Source organism: Pelodiscus sinensis, chromosome 14 (genome assembly GCF_049634645.1).
Source record: "Pelodiscus sinensis isolate JC-2024 chromosome 14, ASM4963464v1, whole genome shotgun sequence".
Taxonomy (NCBI): domain Eukaryota; kingdom Metazoa; phylum Chordata; order Testudines; family Trionychidae; genus Pelodiscus; species Pelodiscus sinensis.
The window spans coordinates 35437464-35460401 of NC_134724.1; the positions used below are offsets into that span (position 1 = coordinate 35437464).

Below are 22938 nucleotides of genomic sequence, written 5' to 3' on the forward strand. Positions count from 1 at the left end.
ACCCAAGAAGAGCTAATCTGTCTAGTGCTCCAGGAGTACACGTGTGGGGGTGAAGGCCCGGATCTGTTCTACGCAGGTTTGTATCCAGTGCTCATCACAGTTGTGTCTGATCACCTCCCAGTAATACAATGTTACTACCTCTCAGGCACATACTGTTTACTCAGTCTCCTCCCCAGAGGGTGGAATGGAGGGCCCTGTTTTGGTAGGGTTTTTATTTGTTTGTGGGTCTCTGGGGATTATATTAGAGAAGATAAAGAAATGCGCCCCACGCCTGGAGTGGGAAGCGGTGAAGTTTGGGATGGTCCGTAGTTCTTGGGGGAGCTCATTGCTCCATCTTGAATCACCCCCAATAACAAGGCCATCCCAAGGCCTACGTGGCTGCAGACGCCTCAAAATTCTCTCTTCTGCCCCCCAACCTCACTTTGGTTTGTCTGGCTCAGCATCAGCCAGCTGTTCCTCATCCGCGAGAGGATCTCGCCGAGCACTGGGCCCTCTTGGTGGTCATGTGTAGTGAAGGACGGATAGACCTAGGTGTCATCTGCATACGGCTAGCCCTGAAGTCCATGTCATCGGGTCTGTTCGCCTACCGGCTGCTGTAGATATGGACAAGGACCAGGAGAGAATCGATCCTTGTGGAGGCGGATGCAGTTTTCTATCACTGCTCTGTGGGTGCCTCTCTCCAGGAACGGCTCAAATCATGTTAGTGCATTGCCCTGGACTCGTGCCGACTGTCAGGGTAGCCAGCAGCAGCTCATGGTCAGCAGGGTCAGGCACGGCGCAGGTCTGGGAGAATGAGAATGTATGTCCAGCCATTCACTGGATCCTGCCACTAAGCAATTTCAGTTCTGTGTCCTGGCCTAAATCCAGATTGTGCCCGGGCTAGAACATTAGCTTCATAAGAACCTAAGAACGGCCAGAGCAAAGGTCCATCCAGCCCGGTATCCTGTCTGCCCACAGTGGCCAATGGAGGTGCCCCAGAGGGAGGGATCACAACAGAGAATCATCATGTGACACCTCTCCTGTCACCCATTTCCTGACAAATGCTGGCCAATCGCCATTGATGGACCTAACCTAACCAAACAGTAAAAAGATCTCCTAGCATTAGAAAAGGTTCAGAAAAGGGCAACTAAAATGATGAGGGGTTTGGAACGGGTCCCATTGGAGGAGAGATTAAAGAGACTGGAAAAGAGGAGACTTGGAAAAGAGGAGACTGAGGTTTCAGCTTGGAAAAGAGGAGACTGAGGGGGATGTGATCGAGGTCTATAAAATCATGAGTGATGTGGAAAAAATGAATAAGGAAAAGTTATGTACTTGTTCCCATAATATAAGAACTAGGGGTCGCCAAATGAAATTAATGGGCAGCAGGTTTAAAACTAATAAAAGGAAGTTATTCTTCACACAGCACATAGTCAACCTGTGGAACTCCTTGCCTGAGGAAGTTGTGAAGGCTAGGAATATAACAGGGTTTAAAAGAGAACTAGATAAATTCATGGAGGTTAAGTCCATAAATGGCTATTAGCCAGGATGGGAAAGGAACAGTGTCTCCAGCCTCTGTTTGTCAGAGGGTGGAGATGGATGGCAGGAGAGAGATCGCTTGACTATTACCTGTTCAATTTACTCCCCCTGGGGCACCTGGTGCTGGCCACTGTCGGTAGACAGGATACTGGGCTGGATGGACCTTTGATCTGACCCAGTATGGCCGTTCTTATGTTCTTAACCTCCATGAATCTATGTAGCTCTTTTTTGAACCCTGCTGAAGTCCTGATCTTCACAGTATCCTCTGGCAAGGTGTTCCATAGATTGACTGTGCGCTGCATGAAGAAAAACTTCCTTTTGTTTGTTTTAAACTGCTCCCCATTCAGTTAGATGAGCTTGCAGCTGGGCTTTGCTAGCTTCTCTATGCGCATCCTCAGGAAAGGGGAATGCGACGTGGGAGTGGTTGGGTAGAGGTGAAGGATCTCGAGTAGGCAGATTAGACTAGTGAGTGGTAGACCAAAAGATTCCTTCCCTGAACGAGGCCGTGGCTCTGTGGCTCAGGCTATTTCCCTGGTTGTTCGTGACTTTCTCTCTCATGCCCAGAAGGGCTCCCAGATCCGCGACTGTCTCTGATTGGTGTTTTCTCACCCCGATGTGCCATGTTCCTGGACAGGAGAAGGAACTGCTGACTTCCAAGGTGGCCAAGCTGGAGGAGAAAGTATCTGAGCTGACCCTGAAGCTGAAGCCTGCCCTGTCTGACAGGGAGAGGTTCCTGAAGGTACTGAGTGGGCGTAGGCACATGAGAGGGGGCAGGGCCGGCAGTGATGGGGAGGATGGGGAGTGACTGGCAGAAGAGGAGGAAGTGGGGGGGAAGGAGAGGAGGGAACTTAGATACCCGGGTGATAAGCTCAGCCCGGACAGCGCAGAGAGGGAGGAGGAACGGAGCGAGCTCCCTCTCTCTGGCTAGGCAGGGAATTCCAGGCCGGGGAGCTCAGGGAAAGGTGCAACAGGGAAAGGTGACGGCCCTGCTTGGTCCGCAGGAGAAGGAGGTGCTGCATCAGCAGGTGCAGGATCTCACCCTGCAGCTGGAGCGGGCGCAGCGGAGCCGCGAGGGAGTCAGCAGCCAAGTGTCCGACCTTCACGTGGAACTGGCGAATGCCAAGGCCCAGGCCAACCGCCAGGACCAGGAGACAGTCCTGATGAAGGAGGAGCTGGTGACCCTCAGACAGGTGACTCCTTGGGTGACAAGGGGGCCCTGCAGGAGTGTCACCCGCCAGCCCCACTCTGTGAGCTCTGCTTCCAAACCCCAACCTCCTCGGTGACATGAGACCCCAGAGCCACAGTCCCATATGAGCCAGGAATAAGCTCAGGGACGGTGTTGGCTTGTGTGGGTGTCCCCTACCACTACCTGTTGGAGGACCAGAGAGTGTTTCTCCAACAGTCCCCTCTGCAACTGAGGCAGCAGTGACAGTGCCTGGAACCAGATGCCCTCAGCGTCTGCCTCGTTGTCTTGTCATTCACCCATGGCCGCGTGGTGCCCAGGCGGGGTTTCCCAGGGAGCTGGTGTGAAGCCCAGTGAGCTCCTAGAAAAGATCCAGCACGTGTAACCCGAACAGAGCCTCTGCCTGACCTCCTCACATCTAGGAGCTGAGCTGTAGGTCGTTGGGTGTCAGCCGAATCTCATGGACTAGACTCCGAGACCCTTGCCAGCTCATCATACACAGCTTCTAGATGTCCTGGGCACGGACATCCAGGGGGTGAATGAGGCCAGGTCTCAGCGATACCCATGGGTTCCCCCTGCAGGTGAATGAGAAGCTGTCCTCTGAGCTGGGTCAGAGTCATCAGAGCCTGGAGACAGCCCTGGGGCAGCTCGACCACCTGGAGGTGGAGAAGAAGATCCTGACCAGCGGGCTCCAGGCCCTGGAGGCGGAGCGCGTGCAGCTGCTGGGAGAGCAGGAGGCGCTGACGTTGGAGCTGCAGAGAGAGGCGGGAGGCCCGGGGCATGAGGTGGCCGCTCTTCAGACGGCCTGTGAAGGGCTCAGGTATCCAATTATGGGGAGCAGGGATCGTGGGAGACAGGGACAGAGAGGCCCCAGCCCTTCACGCGGCTTCTCTGCTCCCGTCCCTGGAGCGGGACCATCTGGGGGACGGCGTCCCAGGTGCTGTACGGCTCATCCTGGCTGTTAAATAATCCACGATCCAATGAACGGGCTTCCCTTGGCTGCGGCTGGGGGCTGCCGGGCGCCTTTCCCGCAGCCTGAATCCCAAAGGGCGATTCCTGGCGACAGCACGTGGTACTTCTGGGGAGAGGAGTTGGGCCAGGGCACGGAGGGAGGGGTAGTGGAGAGGTGAGGGGAGTTCCTGCTGGGATTCGGTGAGGGAGGCGGCTCCAGGCGGCAGCGGCTGCAGAGGAGAAGGCTCTCTCGCCAGCCGGGCTGAGCTGCCACGGAGGGTCAAGGCTGCTGAGGCGGGTGGAGTGAGGAGAACGGGGAGTGGGCAGAAGGCTGGGCAGCAGCGTCCCAGGGGGCCGGCGAGCCAGGCCTGGCGCTGTGCAGCACTCGCCCTGTTTTGCAGAGCTTCGCAGTTCCAGCTGCAGGTGGAGAAGGGGGCCCTGCAGGCTCGCTGCCTGGAGCTGGAGGCTGCCCTGCGGCACAAGCAGGAGGAGCTGTGGGGCCAACTCACTGAGCAGCAGCAGGTCTCCCAGCACTGGAAGGAGAGGTGGCACCAGGCGGCCATGGCCCTGAAAACCAAGGAGGAGGAGCTGGACCGAGCCCACGCCGCACACAGGAGCCTGTCTGCCAAGGTGGGACATGGCCAGCAAGCCCCCCGCCAGCTGCTGCCTCCCAGCCCCCCCCCCCCCCCCCCCGGCAGCTTGGCGACTGCACCGTGCGGTCCCTGCCTCGGCAGTGCCGTCAGCCACTCGCGACTCTCTTCATGTTCTCTCCTCCCTGCCGCAGCGCGAGAGTCACTGACCTGCGGAGCTGGGAGCCGCGAGATCCTTGGTTCTAATCTCACGGCTGCCCCCAAGTCAGTGTGAGACTGTGGGCAAGTCGCTGCGCGCTGCCTCAGTTTCCCCATCGGCCCCGGACACCCTCAGAGGGGTGTGGGCGGGTTCTCTATAGATCCAGGTCCCCGTTACACCAGTGTGTCTGTTCTGATTTGAGTCTGACCTAGCTAAATCGCCGTGGGCTGGCTAGTCTAGGCAAGACCCTCGAGGCAAGAGGCTCAGAACCCCATGATCAATACCCCACCCAGCTCAGCATGGAGACACATTGCTCTGTATGTCAGCTTCCTCCCGAGAGGCCCTGCAATGGAGCTAGCAAGGTGGCCACCTCCTGGATCCCCAGGCGAGACGCCCCTAGAACCGGCTGGAAACGGAACCCCAAAATCACTGGGCTTTCTTTTTCTGGTTGCCAAAATGTTCTGACCAGCTCTAGCGATCCCGGGATGGGCAGAGGAAGGGGTGGTGATGTGCGAACGCTGTGTCTGCGGCAGTGGATTTCAAGGCTTGCTCCTTCCCGGGGGATCCAGGCCTCCTGTGGCAGGCGTGGCCAACCCGCAGCTCTTCCCCCTATCCCCATCAGTGCGGCTCGGAAAGCCACCCCCGCACCCCTGAACACGGCCCACACCTTCTGGCTCCCCTGTGCCCACTGGGACAGGGGGAGCTGTCCGGATCAAAATGGCAGATCCCATATGGCGGCTGCTGACAGGCGGCTGCTGAGGCCAAAAAGCCTCAAAAAGCCTTCTTAAAGGGACAGTCTCCCCCCCCCCCCAACTTTTTGCCCCAGCTCTTCGTGCTGGATGCAGCTGGATCTTGGCTCTTCGTCTGGAATGGGTTGGCCACCCCTGTCCCATGGCATCGCCAGCCACTGCATAGCCAGACCTAACGGTACTTCCGGTGTGTTTTTCAGCACGCCGAGCTCCTGGAGGACTGCGAGTTGCTCCAGGTGGATGTGGAGGAGCTGGCTGAGCTTAGAGGTGCCCTGCGCAGGTGAGGGGTGACCGCTCTTGCTCCCCGGCTGAAATGCTTTCTGCCTTGCCACATTGATCCCTGCATGTATCTCCTTTGCTCTGCCGACAGGCGGCCTTTCGGTGTGGTTTCCTCTCTCTCAGCAGCAGAAAGCTGGTTTTCCATTGTCCCCTTTGGTGTTTTTCAGACGCACCGTTCCTGGGTGCTTGGGCATGGGGCAGCTGTCTTAAAAATGAACCGGCGGCTGAGTTGCATGCTTCCCTCGCCTGCGAGCTGCAGCTTCCTCTGGGCTCCAAGGGCAGGCACAGAGAGCTGCAGGCGGTGGGCAGAGAACTGCTGGGCTCCCTGGGGCCAAGGCAGAGCAAGCGGGCACCGGTGGCCGGCGTAAATGGAGTTGGGCCTCTTCTGTGACATGGCATCTGCATGTGGTCCATCGAGTTCTCTCCCTGACGGGGCAACAGTACAGACCTGGGGCAGGATTGTGCTCCCGTGGGCTTCAACAGCAGGAGACCCGTAACCGGGGGGGTCCTCCCCGGCCTGCGCTAGTCTGCCGGGTGAATGGCAGAGTCTTCTGCCCGCACGACTCTCCCTGCGGAGGGAAGCAGAGAAGCAGTCACGCCAGTCCAGGGATGGAGCCGCGGACGCCGGGCAGGCTGGCTCACTGTCCCCACACTCCTCCCCAGGGTTCTGCCTCGGACGTGGGTGCCCAGGTCTGGGAGGAGGGGCTCAGAAAATGGGCAGGGGTGTCTGTGCCAGCCAGAGTCCCCAGAGGGCAACTTATGGGTGGAGGGGAGATTGGAAAAGCAGTGCAGAGCTCGCTGGGTACCAGCTCAGCTGCCCACGCTGCCCAGGGCTCCTCCTGTTCCAGTCGGGGGGGGGGGAGGAAGCAGGGTCCCTACCCCCGGGGCCGCAGTGGGGGTGTGCAGCCCCATTCCGACCGGGCCGGGTTTGACCCGGTTAGCGCTCCCTTTGCACAGGTGTGAACGACTCTCCCAGGCTCGGGACCGTGGAGATTTGGGCCCCTGCCAGCTAGTCCAGGCTCCAAGGGCAGATCCCCTCGGTGGGGCTTTCCAAAGTGACTTAGGAGCGCACCTCTCAGGGAAAGTCGGTGGAATCTGGGCTCCTGAGTCACAACCGTGTTTTGAAAATCTCACCCTGGTGTAAATTGACACCCCCTCTTATCCCCCAGCCTGAGGGAAGAAAACGGAGACTTAACGAGACAGCTGAGGGAGCAGCAACAAGCCACCCAGCTGCTGCAGCTCCAGCGAGAAGCGGCCACAAACGCAGTAAGCTCCGTGTGCACCTGTCCCGCCTCCGGGCAGGGCTCGATGCAGCCATTCAAAGGCTACAACGGCTCATTCTGATCATCCAGTCCGACGCGCTGGCACGACTCTGCTCTGCTCCTCGCTCCTTCCCCGAACGCAGGATCGGGGGTAGATCTGGGGGCTGCGGAGGCGCCGAGCACGCCCCTGCCTCCCTTTCAGTTTCATCTCTGGGATGCGCTCTGCCCAGTGTCGTGTCTCACTGCTTGATCCAGGGGCCGTGGTCGGAACAGGCTGCTTCGAGGGGGCGGCATTCTAGCTGTCCCATGTTCTCCCCCTTTCCCACCGCAAGCCAGGTTCACGGCTGCTCGGGGCAGCTCTGTAATGCAGGGCTCAGCCTGCGCCATGGCAGGAGATGAGCGAGGCCTTTGACTGGTTGATAACAGACACGGAACCAAGCAAAGGACGTGACTCCCTGTGTAGATCCTAGCTCTGCTCCTGCCAGCCTCCCCCAAGTCACGCACAAGGGCAACTGCTGTGGGGGTATACTCAAAAAACAACAAATGGTCTGGTAGCACTTTATAGACTAACAAAGCATGGAGATGGCATCATGAGCTTTCGTGGGCACAGCCCACTTCTGCAGATGTTCAGGGGAGCAAGGTGCCAGCTCGGGGCTAAGGGAAGCCAACACCTTGAGTTCCCTGCCAAACCAGTGATGCTTCTTCCTTCCAGTCTGTACAGGGATCCGGCTCGGAGACGGCGTCAGAACACGAGGCCCTTTACAAGGAGATCCAGGAAACCCAGTGAGTTCTTGCTTTTCCTGTGATGCTGTGATTGTTCAGCGGGGAAGCTGTTGGCAGGAGCTGGGAGGGAGATTTCTAGCGGGGTAGACTGGAGGGCACAGCAGTTCTTGTTCGCTGAGTGGTGCATCTGCTCCCATTGGAGGCGGTCACAACCCGGGCCTTCGCTGTGGTATAAAACCAGAACAATGAGAGAACTTGCAACCTTCCTCATTCAGTACTACCCACCCGCCCAGCGGTGCAGGGTGATGGACCCTAGCCAGCGCACCCCCCCCCCCCCGCCTCCCTCTCTAGAGTCCTGCAACCCTAGTTCATTCTCTCCGTAGCTGTTTTTCGGGGGGTTGGTGATTTCGGATCCTGATGCTCATGAAATTGACCAGGATTTCTTTTAAGGCTCCTGGGCCATGGTTTGAGGATGGCCATGGTTTGAAGAACTGTGCCCACAAGTAGCGATCAAGCCCCGGCTGGCTCTTGGGAGGGGCCTGATCCTGAGCCACTGAATTCAGTAGTAAAATTCCATCAGCCAAACCGGCTGGAGCTAAGACCCTGTCTGTGTCACTGAAGATTGACTGGTTTCCTTCTTGGTTCCGTCCACCCCTTTTTCAGACTGGTTTCCAGGGAGCCAGGCCCCGGGGTGGAGAGATCCAGCTTCTCTGGAAAGTAACTGGGTTTCCCTGCATTTGTGTCTCGCTAGCGACAGGATAAGGAAGCTGGAGGAGGAGAAAGCCGAGATGAAGTCTGAGATCAGGAAGCTGAAGGTAGGAATGGCTTTTTCTTAGCTTCATGTGCCCCGTTGGCGACAGAGGATGCCACGGGGCTGGGTGGTACACAAACCCAGAACCACACAATGGTCCTGCCCCAAAGAGCATATGACCTAAAGAATCAGGATTGAATTGTATTTGTAAACGCCTGGACATTAATTCTGCTCCTCAGCCCTCGGAGCGCATGGGCAGCGGGACATGCAGCAGCCACAAAAGGGTCAATTCCTCCGTGGGCTCCGGTCCCCCGCCTGTTCTTTCCCAGCCTTGAGATCTGCCTGGTGTGGTGTAACAAATGCCTGTTAGCCACGCCGCTGCGATCCGGGGCCCCACCGAGCCTGGCTTTCCAACACACCACGCTTGCTTCCCTCTCCGGCAGCGGGACGGGGCTTCCGTCCTACGGATCGAACTGGATGCCTGTAGGCAGGAGCTGGATCTGGAAAAAAGCCGCAGCCAGGCTCTGAATGGCAAAGTGCAGCTGCAGCAGTCCAGAAGCTGGGACAACGCTACTCCGCCCCACGAGGTCAGTGCCATTCTGCAGGGCGCTGGCCCGCGGCTGGGGTCCCCACCGAGCTGGTTTCTATTGCTTGGTTCTGCAAGCCCCCTCATGCTTGAGCTGCAGCAAGGGGGTTCCAAAGCCATTTCCTCGTCCATGTAAATACCCTGCCTGTTAATGGTGCTCCTCGGCCCTTAGAGCCCCCAGCCCGCATGGGGCTGGCCCGGCCGTGGCTCTGAACCGGCGTGGAACCTTGGTGTCTCGTGCTTTTCCACCTCTTCGATTCCCTGCTTGCCTGGGAGCAGTGCGGAGCGTGTGCACATCTGTGCTGTGAATCTCCACTGGACCCTGCAGAGCTCTTGGCTCAGCAACCCGCCAGTATCCGAGTTCAAACGCAGCCCTTCCTGCTCGAACTGCAGAAGCCTCTGTCTGTTGGGCTACAGCGACGCCACTGGTAGAAAGGACGGGCACAGACCTGCCAACCCGCCCTTCCCCGGGAAAGGGCATTGGTACATATGCTAGTATACTGACCCCAGTCCTGACATGAGTCCCCTAAGTCACACACCTCCATGCCCCTGCAGACGGCACAGCCCGTGGGAGCAGATCCTGGTGCAAGATCAGGGCTGTAACCACTTCCTGGGAGCAATCGGACTTGGAAATGTCATGGGAATTGGTCTTGTCAGTGCTCCTGTCCAGTCTGGCTCTGGGTGTAAACTGCAGAGACCTTCAGAATGAAGAATTAACAGACACTTAGGCTATGTCTACACAACGAGTTTTCGCCGCAAATATGCCAATGAGGGGATCATTTGCATGAGTCGCAATCTCATGTGCATATTTTCTGCCCATCCGTTTTTGCGCAAAAACAAGCAGTGTGGACGTTTTCTTTTTGCGCCATAACCCCTTTTTCTGTAAGATCAGTATAAGATCAGTAAACCTCCTTTTTTGGGGCATAAGGATCTTGCAGGAAAAGGGGTTTTTGCACAAAATGTCCACACTGCTTGTTTTTGCGCAAAAACCCCTAGCGCAAAAACGGAGTGGTGCATCATGAGATCACAACTCATGCAAACGAGTCCCTCATTTGTATATTTTTTTGCCGAGAAAACTCGTAGCGTAGACGTAGCCTTAGCGATAGCAGCAAAGACGCCTGGTCTTGTGGCTACACCCAGCCCAACAGTGAGGGCAGCTGGGTCCTGCTCCTGGCTCAGCTGCTGACTCGCTCTGTGACGAGGGGCAAATTGTGGCCCCTTTTGGTGCCTCAGTTTTCTTTTTGGTAAAGAGGGGTTTATGATGCTGACCTGTCCCACTGGGGGGAGGGCAGTGGGGCTTCGGGGTCACTGGCTGGGAGGGGATGTCACCGTGCTTCTGCTGCAGGGGGAGTCCAGATTCAGCTGCCTCTTTGCAGAGGAGCTGTGGGCCGGGGAGGAACAGGTGAGCGTCTGTTGCCTCGCTGACCTCTCTGGGTGTATTTTCCATCAGCTCAAGTTGCCAGCAACCTCCAATTCCAGAGCAACATCTGGCTCAGAGAGGGATTGTCCTGTGTCCTCTCCAGGAAGGTGGGAGCCACAGCATGGTTTGTGAGTCCGTCTGTCTCCTGAAAGTCCATCAGTCCCACCCTGCCTGCTGCCCTGACCCGCTTGTACCCACTGTGCCACGCATCCAGCAGCCTGCTTGATCATCTCTGTGCTACTCCCCCCATCTGCAGACTCTGTCCCCCCCATGGCCAGCCTGCAGCTTGAAAAGGGAGACCCTGGAGCAAGATTACCATGGATCAGACCTTCTCTGTCTGCGTGCGGGCTCTTCAGCCCCGGGGGAGTTGGAGGATACCCTAGACCGGGGAGGGTAATAATTTTCGACAGGGGGCCACTCCAAGAATTTGGAAAGTGGTCAAGGGCCGCGCTTTTCCATGATATTAATGGAGGAGGTGGGGGGTCTAGGATGGAGGTTGGGTGCAGAAGGGAGGAGTTTAGGTGAGGAGGCACTGTTGGATTGTGACCTAGGCCAGGGAATTGGGGTACAGGAGGGGGTGCAGGGATATGGGTTGTGAGCTAGGGCAAGAGGAGACTGTGATCTGGGGCAGGGGATTGGGGTGCCGGTTCTGGAGGGGATATGGGTACAGGAGGAGGGCAGAGGGTTTGGGTATGTGGAGGAGGGCGCAGAAGTGAAGGGCTGGGGTGCCAGAGGCAGGCTCTGGCCAGGAGACTTACCAGCCAGCAGCTGTTCCTGAATCAGCCTCCCTTGCACAGGCTGCAGCATGTGCTCTGGAGCCCCTTGTGCTTCATGGCTGCCTGTTATTGAAACAGGAAGCTCCCATTGGTCAGTTTCTGGCCAGAAACCGGCCAATGGGATTGTGCTGGGGATGGGAACAGCTCCTAAAGCTTTCCCTCCGGCCTCACAGTTTTTAAATAAGAACTGCCCTGTAGCCGCCTTTCTGAGCGGCGTGCGAGTGGGGCGAGGCAAGCAGGGAGTCTGCCTGGGGCTCTCTGCAGCGTCCGCAGGCCGGATCTGGTCTGCAGGCCGTATTTTGCCTAGGCCTGCCCTAGACTGTGCTGTAGAACAGAGTGAAGGTCCTTCCAGGGACTGTACTGAAACCAGGAGCATGCCCACGGATGGTGAACAGCATCTGCTTTGTATCTCAGCTCTCAGATTTCCAGTCCTCGTGGAGAGCCCCCGGCCGTGGAGAGCCCCCCGAGCTTGGTGCTCTCAAGGGGCCTGCCTGAAGCGGAGAGCCTGAAGCAGAGGCTCCAGAAGGAGATTGCGTCCCGGCAGGAACAGGAGGAGCTGATCTGGTCTCTGAGAGAGGTGCAGCCTGGACGTGTACTGTACAGATGCTGGGTGTAGACACACAGGAGGTGATGGAGGTGGGAGGGTCGGCATTCCAGGGTGCCCTGCAGATGACAGGATGGGTGTCATGGAGTGGGATGCCTTCTCTTTGGTCCCTTCTGACTGATGGGCGCCTCCTAGGGAAGAGTCTGTGGGCTAGATTCTACAGCCACATGGCGGGGAATCCCCCGGCAGTGGGGCTGCACTAGGCTGATCCTGGCTAGTGGCGAGCACACACTGTTCCCACGCGGCTAGCAAGCATCTCCTAGCTGCGGGGCGAAGAGGGTTCTGCAGAGCCCAACGACAGACACACAAAGGAAATACAGAGATCCCCACACGGTGGGGACCAGGCGCAGCAGGGTCGTCCTTCCCCAGACTCAGAGCACGCAGTAGCTCTGAAAATTTGGGGCACCGCTGGGTCTTAATGTCCACCCATCCCCCTCTTCCTAGCCCTGTTCTGCGGCTTCCAGGATCTAGTTCACTTAAAGGAACTTGGAACCTGTGACAGAGCCATTCAAGGGGTAATGAAGCCATTGAACAGGTATTTGCCAGTGCCAGGCACGTACAGTCAGTTTCTGAATTGGCTGTGGGAGTCGACCTTCGCTTAAAGTTTGCTTTACAAATATTGCAGTAGTGGAATATTGCAAACTCAGCTCTCTAGAAACCCCTCCCTTTCCCGGGGCTGCCATCAGGCAGAGGGCACCAGTTTAATAGCCCTGTGTAGGGCCCCATAAGTGTGAAGGACATCCCTGAGGATGAACAGGGGCGTTCCTGTGGGGCATGCCAAGAGAGGAGGCCACATGGACACCAGCCACCCGCCTGCCAGGAGAAGACAGTCCCCACAGGCAGGCCTGGGAACAGCGTGAGGAAGAGGGGAGAGACGCTCAAACCTCCTTTCTTTTACTGCTAGGAACTAGAGGAACTAAAACAGAAGCAGCCAGGAGACATCAAGGTGAGAGGATCCACTGGGGCGTCTTAGCCTGTGAGCATGACATGGTACAAGGTCCAGCTGCCGCTGGGGTCCAGTAACCCACCTGGGCAGGCCTGGCCTGTAGGCTCTCACAGCAGCCGGTTCTGGGGGCCTGAAGCCCCAGCTGAGCAACGCTGAAGCCAGTGGAGTGGGGATCTGGCCCTGGAGCCCTTTGTCCTTGGTCTGTTCTTTTCCTTGGCCAGAAATAAGTAAGTCCAGCGAGTCGGGCAGCAAGGGGGCGCCCCGCTTGCGAGTCTTGTCTGCTCCTCAGCACCATGGTCTCGGAGCACCTCACCATCTTTACCCCACTGCTCTTCCCAGCCCCCCACGTGCTCCGCCCTCGCCGTACCCTGGGGCAGAGAGGCCGAGTGATGTGGCCAGGGTCACGCCAGAAGTCCTATGCTAGAACAAGGACTTGAGCCTACCCCCTGGGCCACCCTTCCTCTGCAATGGAGAAGGACGGACGGTGTTGAAATAAATGGAAAACACTATTCAATGAATTTAGTCTTAACCCAAGAGCCTGGTGGCACTGGCCAGAATCGTACACCCGCCCCGACTGTCCCAAACAAGCCAGGAACCATGGCCTCGAAAGCAGGACGTGGTCCTGTAACAAGCTGTTCCCGCTCCCCTCTGTCAGGAATCGGCTGCACTTCAAGGCTCTGAGTGTTTCCCGCCTGGCGCACAGCTTCCTGCCCACACGCAACCCACATCTCAGCCACCGTTTGGCTAGGCTCTGACCTGCCACGAGGGCAGCAGGCAAGCCCAGATCTCCTGGGACCTTTGTGGTTCATTGGGGCAGGTCTCAGGCCCGGCCGTGGGAACTTGGAGAGAATTCTAGGCAGGCCAAAGGTTCTGCTTGGCCATGAGTTCCAGGGCCGGTCCACGCCCCATGCAGGGAGCACTGTTGAGAACTGGGGCAGCCTTGTCAAACTGGCGCGTGGCCGTGGGTTAGCCTCCGCAAGGCAGTGGGTTTGACGCTGCTCCTGAGGGGCATGCTGGATGTGGCTAGGCTATCCCCTCCAGTACGCTGTGTCTCTCAGCCGGGGCTGCTGACCTGCTGTGTGGACATGCAGGCTGCTTGCCCTGGGTAGAACAGCCTGTCTCCGGAGATCGGGCAATGTGGCTGGGTTCGCATCCCATCTGTCTGTACAGTGCCCCCCACAGTCACAGCTGAAAGTGCTTACGGGAACGTGTGTGAAAACAGAACCCCTCCCCCCATGGCCTCTGACTCGCTGCTCCTCCTGGGCAGCTTAAATTTGTCTCTCTCGTGCTTCAGGCCTCCCTGGAGGAAGTGGACACTGAGTTAGTCCTGGTCCGAGGAGAGCTGCAAAAGGTTTGGGACATGCTGAAAACGCGGGATATGGCGCTGGAAGAACAGTACCTGGCATTAGAATCGGCCAGGAGCCAGGTACCGACCTTGCCCTGAACATCCTGCCGGATTACTGTACGAGTGTGCGTGTCCCAGGAGCACCGAGGGGTCCCAGCTGAGCTCACGGCCCTGCCAAACGGCACAGCTACCCTGCAGTCAGGAGGAGTGAATGCAGCATTCCCGAGCTAGCTCGGACGGTGCCCCGGCACTACTATAGCAGCACAGCCGCGGCAGTCTGGGTGACGGCGCAGTCCGGCTTAACCACTAGGGGCTGTGCACAGCTGCAGTGACACCTTCCCGCTGCAGTGTAGACATAGGCCCGGGGGAGCCTTCCCCTGATCTAAAGAGCATCCGTCAAACTAGAGAAGCCAGACGATGGATGAGAAGGGAAGTGACTTTCACATGGTCACTGCCTCCACCAGCCAGGCCTCCCAAGGCCAGGGCTGGTGGGGAATGGGGGGGGGGGACTCAGGACAGAAAGGTAGGGGGGTCAGGAGCCAGGGCAAGGGGTTGGAAGTGGGGGGGTCCTCAGGGCAGGGGGTCAGAGGTGCAGGGGTCAGGGTAGGGGGTTGGGAACGGGGGGGGAGGCTTAGGGCAGGGGGTCAGAGGTGCAGGAGTCAGGGTAGGGGGTTGGGAACGGGGGGGGAGGCTTAGGGCAGAGGGTCAGAGGTGCAGGAGTCAGGGTAGGGGGTTGGGAACGGGGGGGAGGCTCAGGGCAGGGGGTCAGAGGTGCAGGAGTCAGTGTAGGGGGTTGGGAACGGGGGGGAGGCTCAGGGCAGGGGGTCAGAGGTGCAGGAGTCAGGGTAGGGTGTTGGGAATGGGGGGGAGGCTCAGGGCAGGGGGTCAGAGGTGCAGGAGCCAGGGCAGGTGGTTGGGTGTGTGGGGGTCTCAGGGCAGGGGATTAGGGTGCGGGGGGGACTCAGGGCTGGGAGTGTGGCCACCATGCTGCCCAGCTGTGGGTTCCCCGGGGCGGCCGGAATGGTTCTGTCTATGCTTTGGGGTGGAGCCTGGGGGGCCTGTGGGTGCTGGCTTGGGCCCACTGGGGCGGGGGCCTTGCCTTCCCCCCAGCTGTCTGGCGCTGGGGCCGAGCGCCGCAGGGGGTGCCCCGTGGCAGATGCTTATCTCGCTGCTGAGGCAACGTCCGTGTGTAACGCGAACCCACCTCTCTCCGTTCCCAGTATGCTGAATGCAGCTCAGAGAAGCTGAGACTGGAACAGCTCGTCGCCGCCCTGGAGCACCAGCTGGCAGACAGGTCTGGGACTAGCCGGGGTCCAGCCCTGGGGCAATACTGAGCCGGGGGTGCCCCGTACGCAGGCCTTGCCCAGGGGAGGCGGTGCTGTCTCCACAGCCTGGCCTACCTCCCCTTGTGGGTAACTAAAAGGTAGGGGCCAGATGCAGCCCCGGGGTAACTACACAGACTCCAGTGGGGTTGCTCCAGGGACGAGCCTGGCCCGCTGCGTCTGACTGGCCCGTCCATGGCAGGCTCCCAGCGAGACCTGCAAGGAGATGACGAGGAGCCTGCAAAGCCAGCCACCCTGTACCCTCAGACGTGGCTCTTGGTAGGCCGAAGCTCTGCTCCACTGGTGGGGGCACAGGGCTCACCCGCCTCCCCAGCCCTGCTGTCTGGGCCCAGGCGGAGCTACAGCGAGAACCACTGGAGCCCCACGTAGCTGGAGCCTCTCGGGACTGGCGGATGCCCAGGCTCCTGGTCGCAGCGGGCGGGTGGGGAGCGGAGGCTCCGGGAAACAGGCCGGTTCCCTAAGGCAGGAACTTGTGTCCACAGAGAACAGGCCTTGAGGCACCTCCGACAAGCCAGCGAGATGGAAAAAACCGAGCTGGAGATCAAAGCCTCCTCCTTAGAGCTGAAGGTAAGGCCTGAGGAAGGCCCGTGAGTCCCTCCATCCAGGGGCAGGCACGTGTGACCTGTGCGTGCCGGACACAAGGGTCCTCCCGGGAAAGGCTGACGCCATGGCCTGCGGGGCTGTCGCCACATTCCCATGCTGATGGTCACCTGCCAGAGCCGGATCTTCCTTCCCAGCGCCGGCTCCCCGACCCCGCGCTACACATGGGCGCTGACCGCGAAGCCAGGCGTGGAAAGGCCCTGTCCTTGCCATCTCTGTCCCCCAAGGGAATCCCTGCTGCTGAAGAGCGAGGGTCCGGGCATGGGATAGGACCTTTGGAGCTCACCTAGAGCCGTCCCTGCCCTCACGGCCGGATGGTGTGGGGTGTTATCGCGAGGGGCGGTGGCTCAGAAGACCAGCGGGTTGACCTGTCACATCCAGCCCATCTCCGTGGGCACTTAAAGCTGGTGGGGGGCTGGCAGCCCCCAGGAAAGGAGATTAGGGGACTGGCCTAGCTCCTAGGGGATGGAGGCAGCCGAGGGGGGATCCGAGCTGGCAGTCTCAGCCCTAGAGACTGAACTCCTCACTTCTCCTGGGGGCTCCCGCTAGCCAAGACAGCAGCCCATTCGCAGGCGGGATGAGGAAGCTGGCACGGGGTGTGGCAGGGGCGTGGCAGGGGGCGTTGCTCTCCCAATACGCTAAGCTATTCCTTAGGCCAGCGGCCCTGTCCCGCTGGGCATCCTGGCGGATCGTGGCAGTCCCGGCGATGGGCCCACGTGCAGGTCACCCCTCGAAAGGCCTGGCTGACCTCCCTTTGCATCCGGACTAGCTGGCAGAAGTGGAGGTCCTGAGAGACAGCTCCTCCCGACGCGACCCAGTGTCCAGCCCCCCGGAGGCACAGAGCTGGGGCCCGGGGCAGAGCCGCTCCCAGGGGAAGTGCTCCCGGTGCGATGCCTTTCTGGGCCAGCTGAACAAGATGATTCAAAGTAAGGGCTTCTTCCTGGCCGCAAAAGCTGCTCTGATCCCGGGGGTAGGAGGCTCAGTCGTCAGTGTGCGCGGAGGGCTTGGAGATCCCCGAGGGATAGGGTTGCTGGATGGTTTAACAAATAATATCGAGTCCGTCCCCCCCGTTCCTCCCCCCCCAAAAAAAACCACCATTGGGAAAAGATTCTGTTGAGAAAAAAAGGGGAGACCAAAGTTGTTAAGAAAAAAAAGGGCTCTGTGCCTTTAAATGGCCCCACACGCCTCACTCCCCTACCCCCGTCAGACGCAGCAGGGGAAAATTGTCCCTGCTGGGCTTCCATCCGAGGGAAACAGCTGGGTTTTTTTTTTGTTTTTTTTACAAGATGGGGAACCCATATAACAGACAGTCCAGGTGAAAACCGGACACCTGGCAACCCTACCAAGGGGGCAGGTGGTGGAGAATCCCTACCAAGCCTCTGTGTCCCTTCCTGTGGAAGTCTGGGGACCCTCACCTACCAGTCCAACCTTGCCGCCCCCCCCCCCAGTCACCCCGGGATGCTAACGTCCCCTGCTGGTGCCTGGCACGCCGAAATGGCTCTTGGCTGCTCTCGCCAAGGGCACTGGTGGCACCTTGGCCCAACAGTTTAGTTTCCAGGGGACGGAATCACTTTGAGGGGTGTCTTTGGGCAGCAGGCCAGATCAGATGGTCCGATGGCCCTTCCTGGCTGCTCGCTCGGCCAGCACCCTGGGTCCGTGCATGCTAGTTAACAGCAAGGCTCTTTTTGGGGGGACAAGGCGCTTGCTGGCTGGGGAAAGTCGGGTTGACTGTTTGCAGCAGTTACTTTAACCCTTTCTTCCCCCTCTCCTCGGCTGTGCGCGTTGGCTGCAGGCTGTACAGAGAAAGGGGCTGCCCGGCAGAAGGAACAGGCCCTGGCCTACCTGTGTGAGCTGCAGGGACTCCTCCAGGTGAGTGATCGCGGGAGCAGCACAGCTGGTGCGGGGGTCTGGGCACCCCGGAAAGGGCTGCAGCCTCTTTCTGTTCTGTTCTGCCAAGGGGCTGCCCCGGTCGTGCCATGTTCGCAGCAGGGATGGGCGTGTGGCGATGGGGACAGCAAGCTGGAGAGCTGCTGGGTGCCGGCCCAGTTGTGATTTGCAACTCGTGCCGTGTGGCTCCCTGAAGCAGCGTAATGGGGGGCAGCTGGGTGTCAGCAACCCCAGGGCCCACTAGTGGCACCCTCTGGCGCGGTGGCCTCAGACACAGCCCTGTATCCAGGCTCTTAGCTGCTGCAGTATGTTCTTCTGCGGTTCCTAGCACAGGCCCAGCCCGCCTCAAACACGCTCTCCAGCCTGTCATGCTGTCCCAAATTCATCCCCTCCGCATTCCTTCCACACGCACGCCGCTGTCTTGCCACCTCCCGGCTCTCCTCGGCGCAGTATTTTCTGCTACATGCATCGTCTTTGCTTCCATCTCTGTAAGACTCGCCACTTCCAGCTCAGAGCAGCCAGGGACACACGCAACGTCATGGGCTGTGGGAGTCGGAGGCAAGGCCGTCTGCCCTTCACCGCCAGTCTTCCTGCTGCTTCCTGCGCTGCGGGCGGCCGGCTCTTCGACCACTGGCCTCTCCACGCTCTGAAGGGCCGGGCCGTGCTGCCCAGCTGCCTGGCACCCCAGGGGGAGTACGAGCCTGGGGCAGGGACTAGTGGCCACAGATGGGGCAGAGCTGGGATAGCTAGCTCCCCCAAGCCAGCGTACACACTTCCGTCCAGTTAGTTCCTTCCTTGCGGGTCCCGCAGTTCTCCTGCCCCCGTGTCACGGCGGCCCGGGCACACGGCTCTAATTCTCCAGCCCCCGCCGACGCCGGTCCTGGAAGCGTGGGAATGGTTCCACTGTTGTGGGGCACTTTCCTGGCTTGCACACGACCCTGGTGACAGGCTGGCGAAAGGATCCGAGTCCCCGCTCGGGGGCTCCCCTTCCATGCTCCTGGGTGGCAGAAGCCTTGTGATCCCGACGAGGCTGGGCCAGGATTCCTGGGGAGGCTCAACCCCCAACCTTGTTGTGGGTAGGGATGTCAAATCCCATTTAATTGGTTAACCAATTAAAAGGGGGAGGGCTGGAGTGCCCCTCCCCCCCCACTGCCTGCCCCTGGGCTGGAGCACACACTCCTCCCCCACCGCAGGCAAGAGCTGTTCTGACCAGGCCACCCAGGCCTGCGGCTGCTCCCGCCCCCACTGGTTCACCTTATCCGGGCTTACCACGGAACCATTCACACCCCTAGGCATGGGCTGGGCAATCATTTGTGATGTGGGAGCCACTCCAAGATTTTGGTAAGTGCTCAAGGACCACACTCTCCTAAGGAGCGGTGCAGGGTCTGAGAGGGAGATTGGGTGCAGACGGAAGCGTGGAGTAGGGCCTGGGGTGCAGCGGAGGTGTGGGGTCTGAGAGGGTGTTCGGGTGAAGAAGGGGGTTGTGATCTGGGGAAAGGGCTTGGAGAGGGTCCAGGAGCGGGTGTGGGGGCAGGAGAGGATTCTGGCTTGGGAGAGGGTTGTGGAAGGGGGGCAGGATCTGGGAGGGAGTTGTGACCTGGGGGACAGGAAGTTTGGGGTGACCTGGAGCATGGAGTTGGGGGGAGGGAGGGGCTGGGGTGCCAGAGGCAGGCTCTGGCCAGACAGCACTTACCTAGGTGGCCCCCGGCCAGCAGCCCTGCAGATCCCTGAGGCAGGATCGCTGCCTGCCACAGCCCCAGACCACTCAGAATGGCTAGCTGCTCCCTGTGGCTTTTTGCTCCGGGCGCTGGGAGGTGGGGGAGGCTTCATGTTCTGTCCCCAGCCCCAGCAAAACCGCCCAGCTCCCATTGGCTGGTCTGGCCAAAGAGGGCTGAGAGATTTTGCTGGGGGGCAAGGGCAGTGTGTGAAACCTCCCTCTGCCCCCGCAGAGCAGAGCCGCAGGGAGCAGCCAGCCACTTAATGTGTCCTGGGGCTACTCTGAAGCGGCTGGCTGCTCTGTACCTGAGGATCCTTGTGGGGCAGCCCGCAGCCCAGATCAGGCAGCCCGTGGGCCGGATCCAGCTGGCTGGTGGGCCGGATGTGGCCCGCCCCTGGGCTAGGGTGTCCCCACTCCAGGGTGCTCCCTCCGCACTGGGTGTTTCCCTGACCCCCTGCTCACTACAGACACTTCAAAGCAAACACAATTGACTAGGCAACAATCTTAAATTGGAAAGCCAATAAGGAAAGAACGAGGCAGGCAAAAGCAACTTGTCGCTCCACCCTGTGCCACGGGGGCATCGCAACCAGCTGTCGCAGGAACGGGAGGGGCAGGTCGCAGCCTGCTGCTCCCGTGTCCCAGGCTGCTGCCCAGGCCCTGGCCATGCTGCTTGGATGCTGCAGGTCAGACTCTTGCTCTGTTGGGGGGGCGGGTGAGCCCTTTCCCCCAGCATCCCACCAGCTCAGACTTACAACCCCCTCCCCGTCTGGCCTGCAAGGCGACTTGGCCGGTGGCCGCTCCCTGCCCTGGGTCTTTGCCAGGTCCCTAGAGCCCTGCCTGGATACAGAATTTGCACCTGCATCTGCATCCACAGAAATGCTCTCACACTAGAAAGCGGGCAGCAGAGGACTTGCAGGGCTCTCCAGATCCCCCCACTGTTTCCCACTTTCTTACCGCACCCAGCTCCGAGCTGCTCTAGCTCCTGCCTTAGTTTTGCCTCTGGCGCAGCTCCCAGGTTCCTCTTCTGGCCCTTCAGGCTCCTCCCGTCTCCTTAGCTCAGTCCCTCTGAGGCAGCTCCAGCTCGCACGGAGAACGGGACCCCTGACCTCGTGCCACCCTCCTTGGCTGCGTGCCTTGTCAATCAGACTGACCGAAAGCATTGGGGTCATAAATAGGAGCTGCTAAGGAGAGTCTGACTTACCTGAAAGTGAGGAAAGGGATAAGCAACTGGAGATTGAGGGAGGGGGCTCGGGCATTCAGCCAATGAAATGCAGACAGGAATTTCAAACCCCGAGGGGTTTTCTTCTTCTCTTCTTTGTTTGAGATCAGAGCAGTTTCTTCCAGGTATGGAGGGAGATGGGCTTTCCCAGGAATGGACTTCTTGAAATGTGTAAGTAGGGAAAAGTTTAGATAGTCCGTCAGGTTTTATCATTTTTCTTGTTAGGGAGTTTGGAAATCATGTCTGAGCTGGTTGTTTTTCTCTTTGTAACCTAGGATTTGTGGGATTTCCCGAGTCTATTTCACTCAATGGCTTTTTAACACCCAGTCATTTACTCTGCTTGCAACAGTAGTTTGGATGATACAAGTGTTTTCCTTTTTGTTTTGATTGGTTAATTGTTCTGTCTTTAAGCCTACCTGCCTAAATCATCCAGGAGGAGCAGAGCTCATTGTTCTTTGTGGATTGCCTGTTTGTTTTCCCAACTCCAAGCAAAATGGAGGTTGGGGTAGGGGGGAGAGCTTTGCCTTAGGGAAGGGATTTCCAAATGATCTCTTCCCTGGAAAAGGGTTTATTTCATATTTTCTTTTAGTCACCTGGGTGATAGCAGCAAGCAAACCAGTCTTTGACTTTTTGGATCTCACGGTATTTTACAGAGTTTATTCTGCTAGCCGGGTCCCCATCTCTGCACTTGGTGTATCAGGTTGGGGAACTGAGCTGTGACATGGTGGTAGTGGTGGGATCATTTTGAGAACCCAGAATTTTAAAAAGCACACAGGTTTTTCTTTTGACTGGTTGCAAGCATAGTAAATGACTGGTTGTTAAAAAGCCATGGAGATGGGGCACCTGCTGCAAATTAGCCTCTACATCACCTTGAGTTGGTCCAAAACAAGCCAACATTTTACTGGCACTGGTCCGGAAACAAGAGAAGCAGGGAGCGAAGCAGAGGCTGGATCCTCTAGTGGTTAGAGCACCAGCCTGGGGCTTGGGACACATGGGTACAGTTCTGCCCTCTGCCTCAGTCACCCTGCGGGACCGTGGTCAAGTCATCTAGGGCCAGATTTCCAGAAGTTTCCAGAGGCCTGATGCCACCAAGTGCCTGTTGAGATAATCAGCATTGTTGTGCACCTAAATACCTCCCTTTTGTTTCTCTGGGCCAGCTCTCCAAAGGGAGTTAGGTGCCTAAATACCTTGGAGGGGCTGGGCCATTTGGCCTTGGCGCCCCATCCGCACTGTCCCAAGGGGTGTGAGGCTAACACAGGAACACGCAGGAGGCTTTGGGCATGTGCCTAAGACCGCCAGACAGAACAGAGAGACATCATGGGCTGCATCAGTCGGCCAGCCCTGCACGAGATAACAAAGCTGCGGTGCACATCCCCTTATCAGTGTTGTACAAATAGCAAAGCTGCACCTTCTTTGGGACACCTGCTCCCCAGCCCGGGGCAGCCCAGCCCAGGAGACGCTGAGACGTGGCGCAACCTGCCTTTCTGGGCCTCAGTTCCCCGTCGGGACAACGTAGCTAAGAAAACCGTCGGTTACATCTTTGGCCAGGGCCAGGCTCTAGCACCGTGCCCGCCCAGTGGGGCCCTGAATGCACCTGGGGCCTCTCGGCACAACCAGAATACAACAGTAGCTAAGCCAGTGCCCAGACCACCTTGCAGATCTAGAAAACCTTCCCTTTCTGGTGAGACACGGGACAGCCCCCAACGGGCTCAGAGCTCAGCTCTGACCAGTCAATGGTTTTGCTTCCTTGAAGAGTCCCCAAGATGTCTTGTGGGCCCCCTCCGTCCCCTGGGGCAAGGAGTCACGCACGAGAGGGAACCGAGAGAGCCAAGTCTATTCATCCGCTCTGCCCTGCCCCCTGGGGCTGTTTCTCCACAGGGGCTGAGTCAATGCGGGGCCGGCCAACTCCTGAGGAGCCCTCAGGGAAAGAGCCAAACCCTGGAAGAGCAGCATCAGCTGGTGACCGAGCAGGTAACAAACCAGACACATGGCTCTGTGTCTGACTTTCTGACTCATCGTAGCCTTTACGCTTCTCTGGAGAAGGCAGGTGGCCCAGGGCCATCACGGGCGGGCTCCTGCTATCAGCGCAGCTGCACGAACCTGCGGGCGTGGGGGAGGTCGCCGAAAGTCCTGACTGAAGTTGCATGGGGTGGAGCAAGGCACACGAAGGCAGGGTGGTTACATGCACCTTGGAGAGGCGGTATCCCCAGGACCCTGAAGGGCTGGAGATCAGCTGAGTTAGCCCAATGCCAGCGAGGGCGGGTAGAGCCCCTGAAATTCACTCTCTGCTGCT

The 22938-nt window shown here is 58.8% G+C and overlaps 1 protein-coding gene across 8 annotated transcripts in view; it reads left to right on the forward strand.

Annotated features, from left to right (window-relative positions):
* LOC102460040 (uncharacterized) overlaps positions 1–22938 on the forward strand; it is a 41829-nt gene that overhangs the window by 15403 nt on the left and 3488 nt on the right. For 4 of the 8 annotated variants that reach the window (XM_075897437.1, XM_075897442.1, XM_075897438.1 and 1 more), the window contains exons 8-25: positions 2150–2254; positions 2517–2705; positions 3280–3518; positions 4051–4279; positions 5388–5467; positions 6636–6732; positions 7441–7511; positions 8203–8266; positions 8646–8789; positions 10239–10336; positions 11399–11561; positions 12493–12534; positions 13802–13960; positions 15100–15173; positions 15705–15789; positions 16592–16748; positions 17615–17691; positions 22524–22616. In XM_075897437.1, coding sequence (XP_075753552.1) covers positions 2150–2254; positions 2517–2705; positions 3280–3518; positions 4051–4279; positions 5388–5467; positions 6636–6732; positions 7441–7511; positions 8203–8266; positions 8646–8789; positions 10239–10336; positions 11399–11561; positions 12493–12534; positions 13802–13960; positions 15100–15173; positions 15705–15789; positions 16592–16748; positions 17615–17691; positions 22524–22616 — 2166 coding nt within the window. Of the gene's footprint in view, positions 1–2149; positions 2255–2516; positions 2706–3279; positions 3519–4050; positions 4280–5387; positions 5468–6635; positions 6733–7440; positions 7512–8202; positions 8267–8645; positions 8790–10238; positions 10337–11398; positions 11562–12492; positions 12535–13801; positions 13961–15099; positions 15174–15704; positions 15790–16591; positions 16749–17614; positions 17692–22398; positions 22617–22938 lie in introns of all 8 variants that reach the window. The other 4 variants (XR_012895808.1, XR_012895807.1, XM_075897440.1 and 1 more) reach the window with 3 other exon arrangements.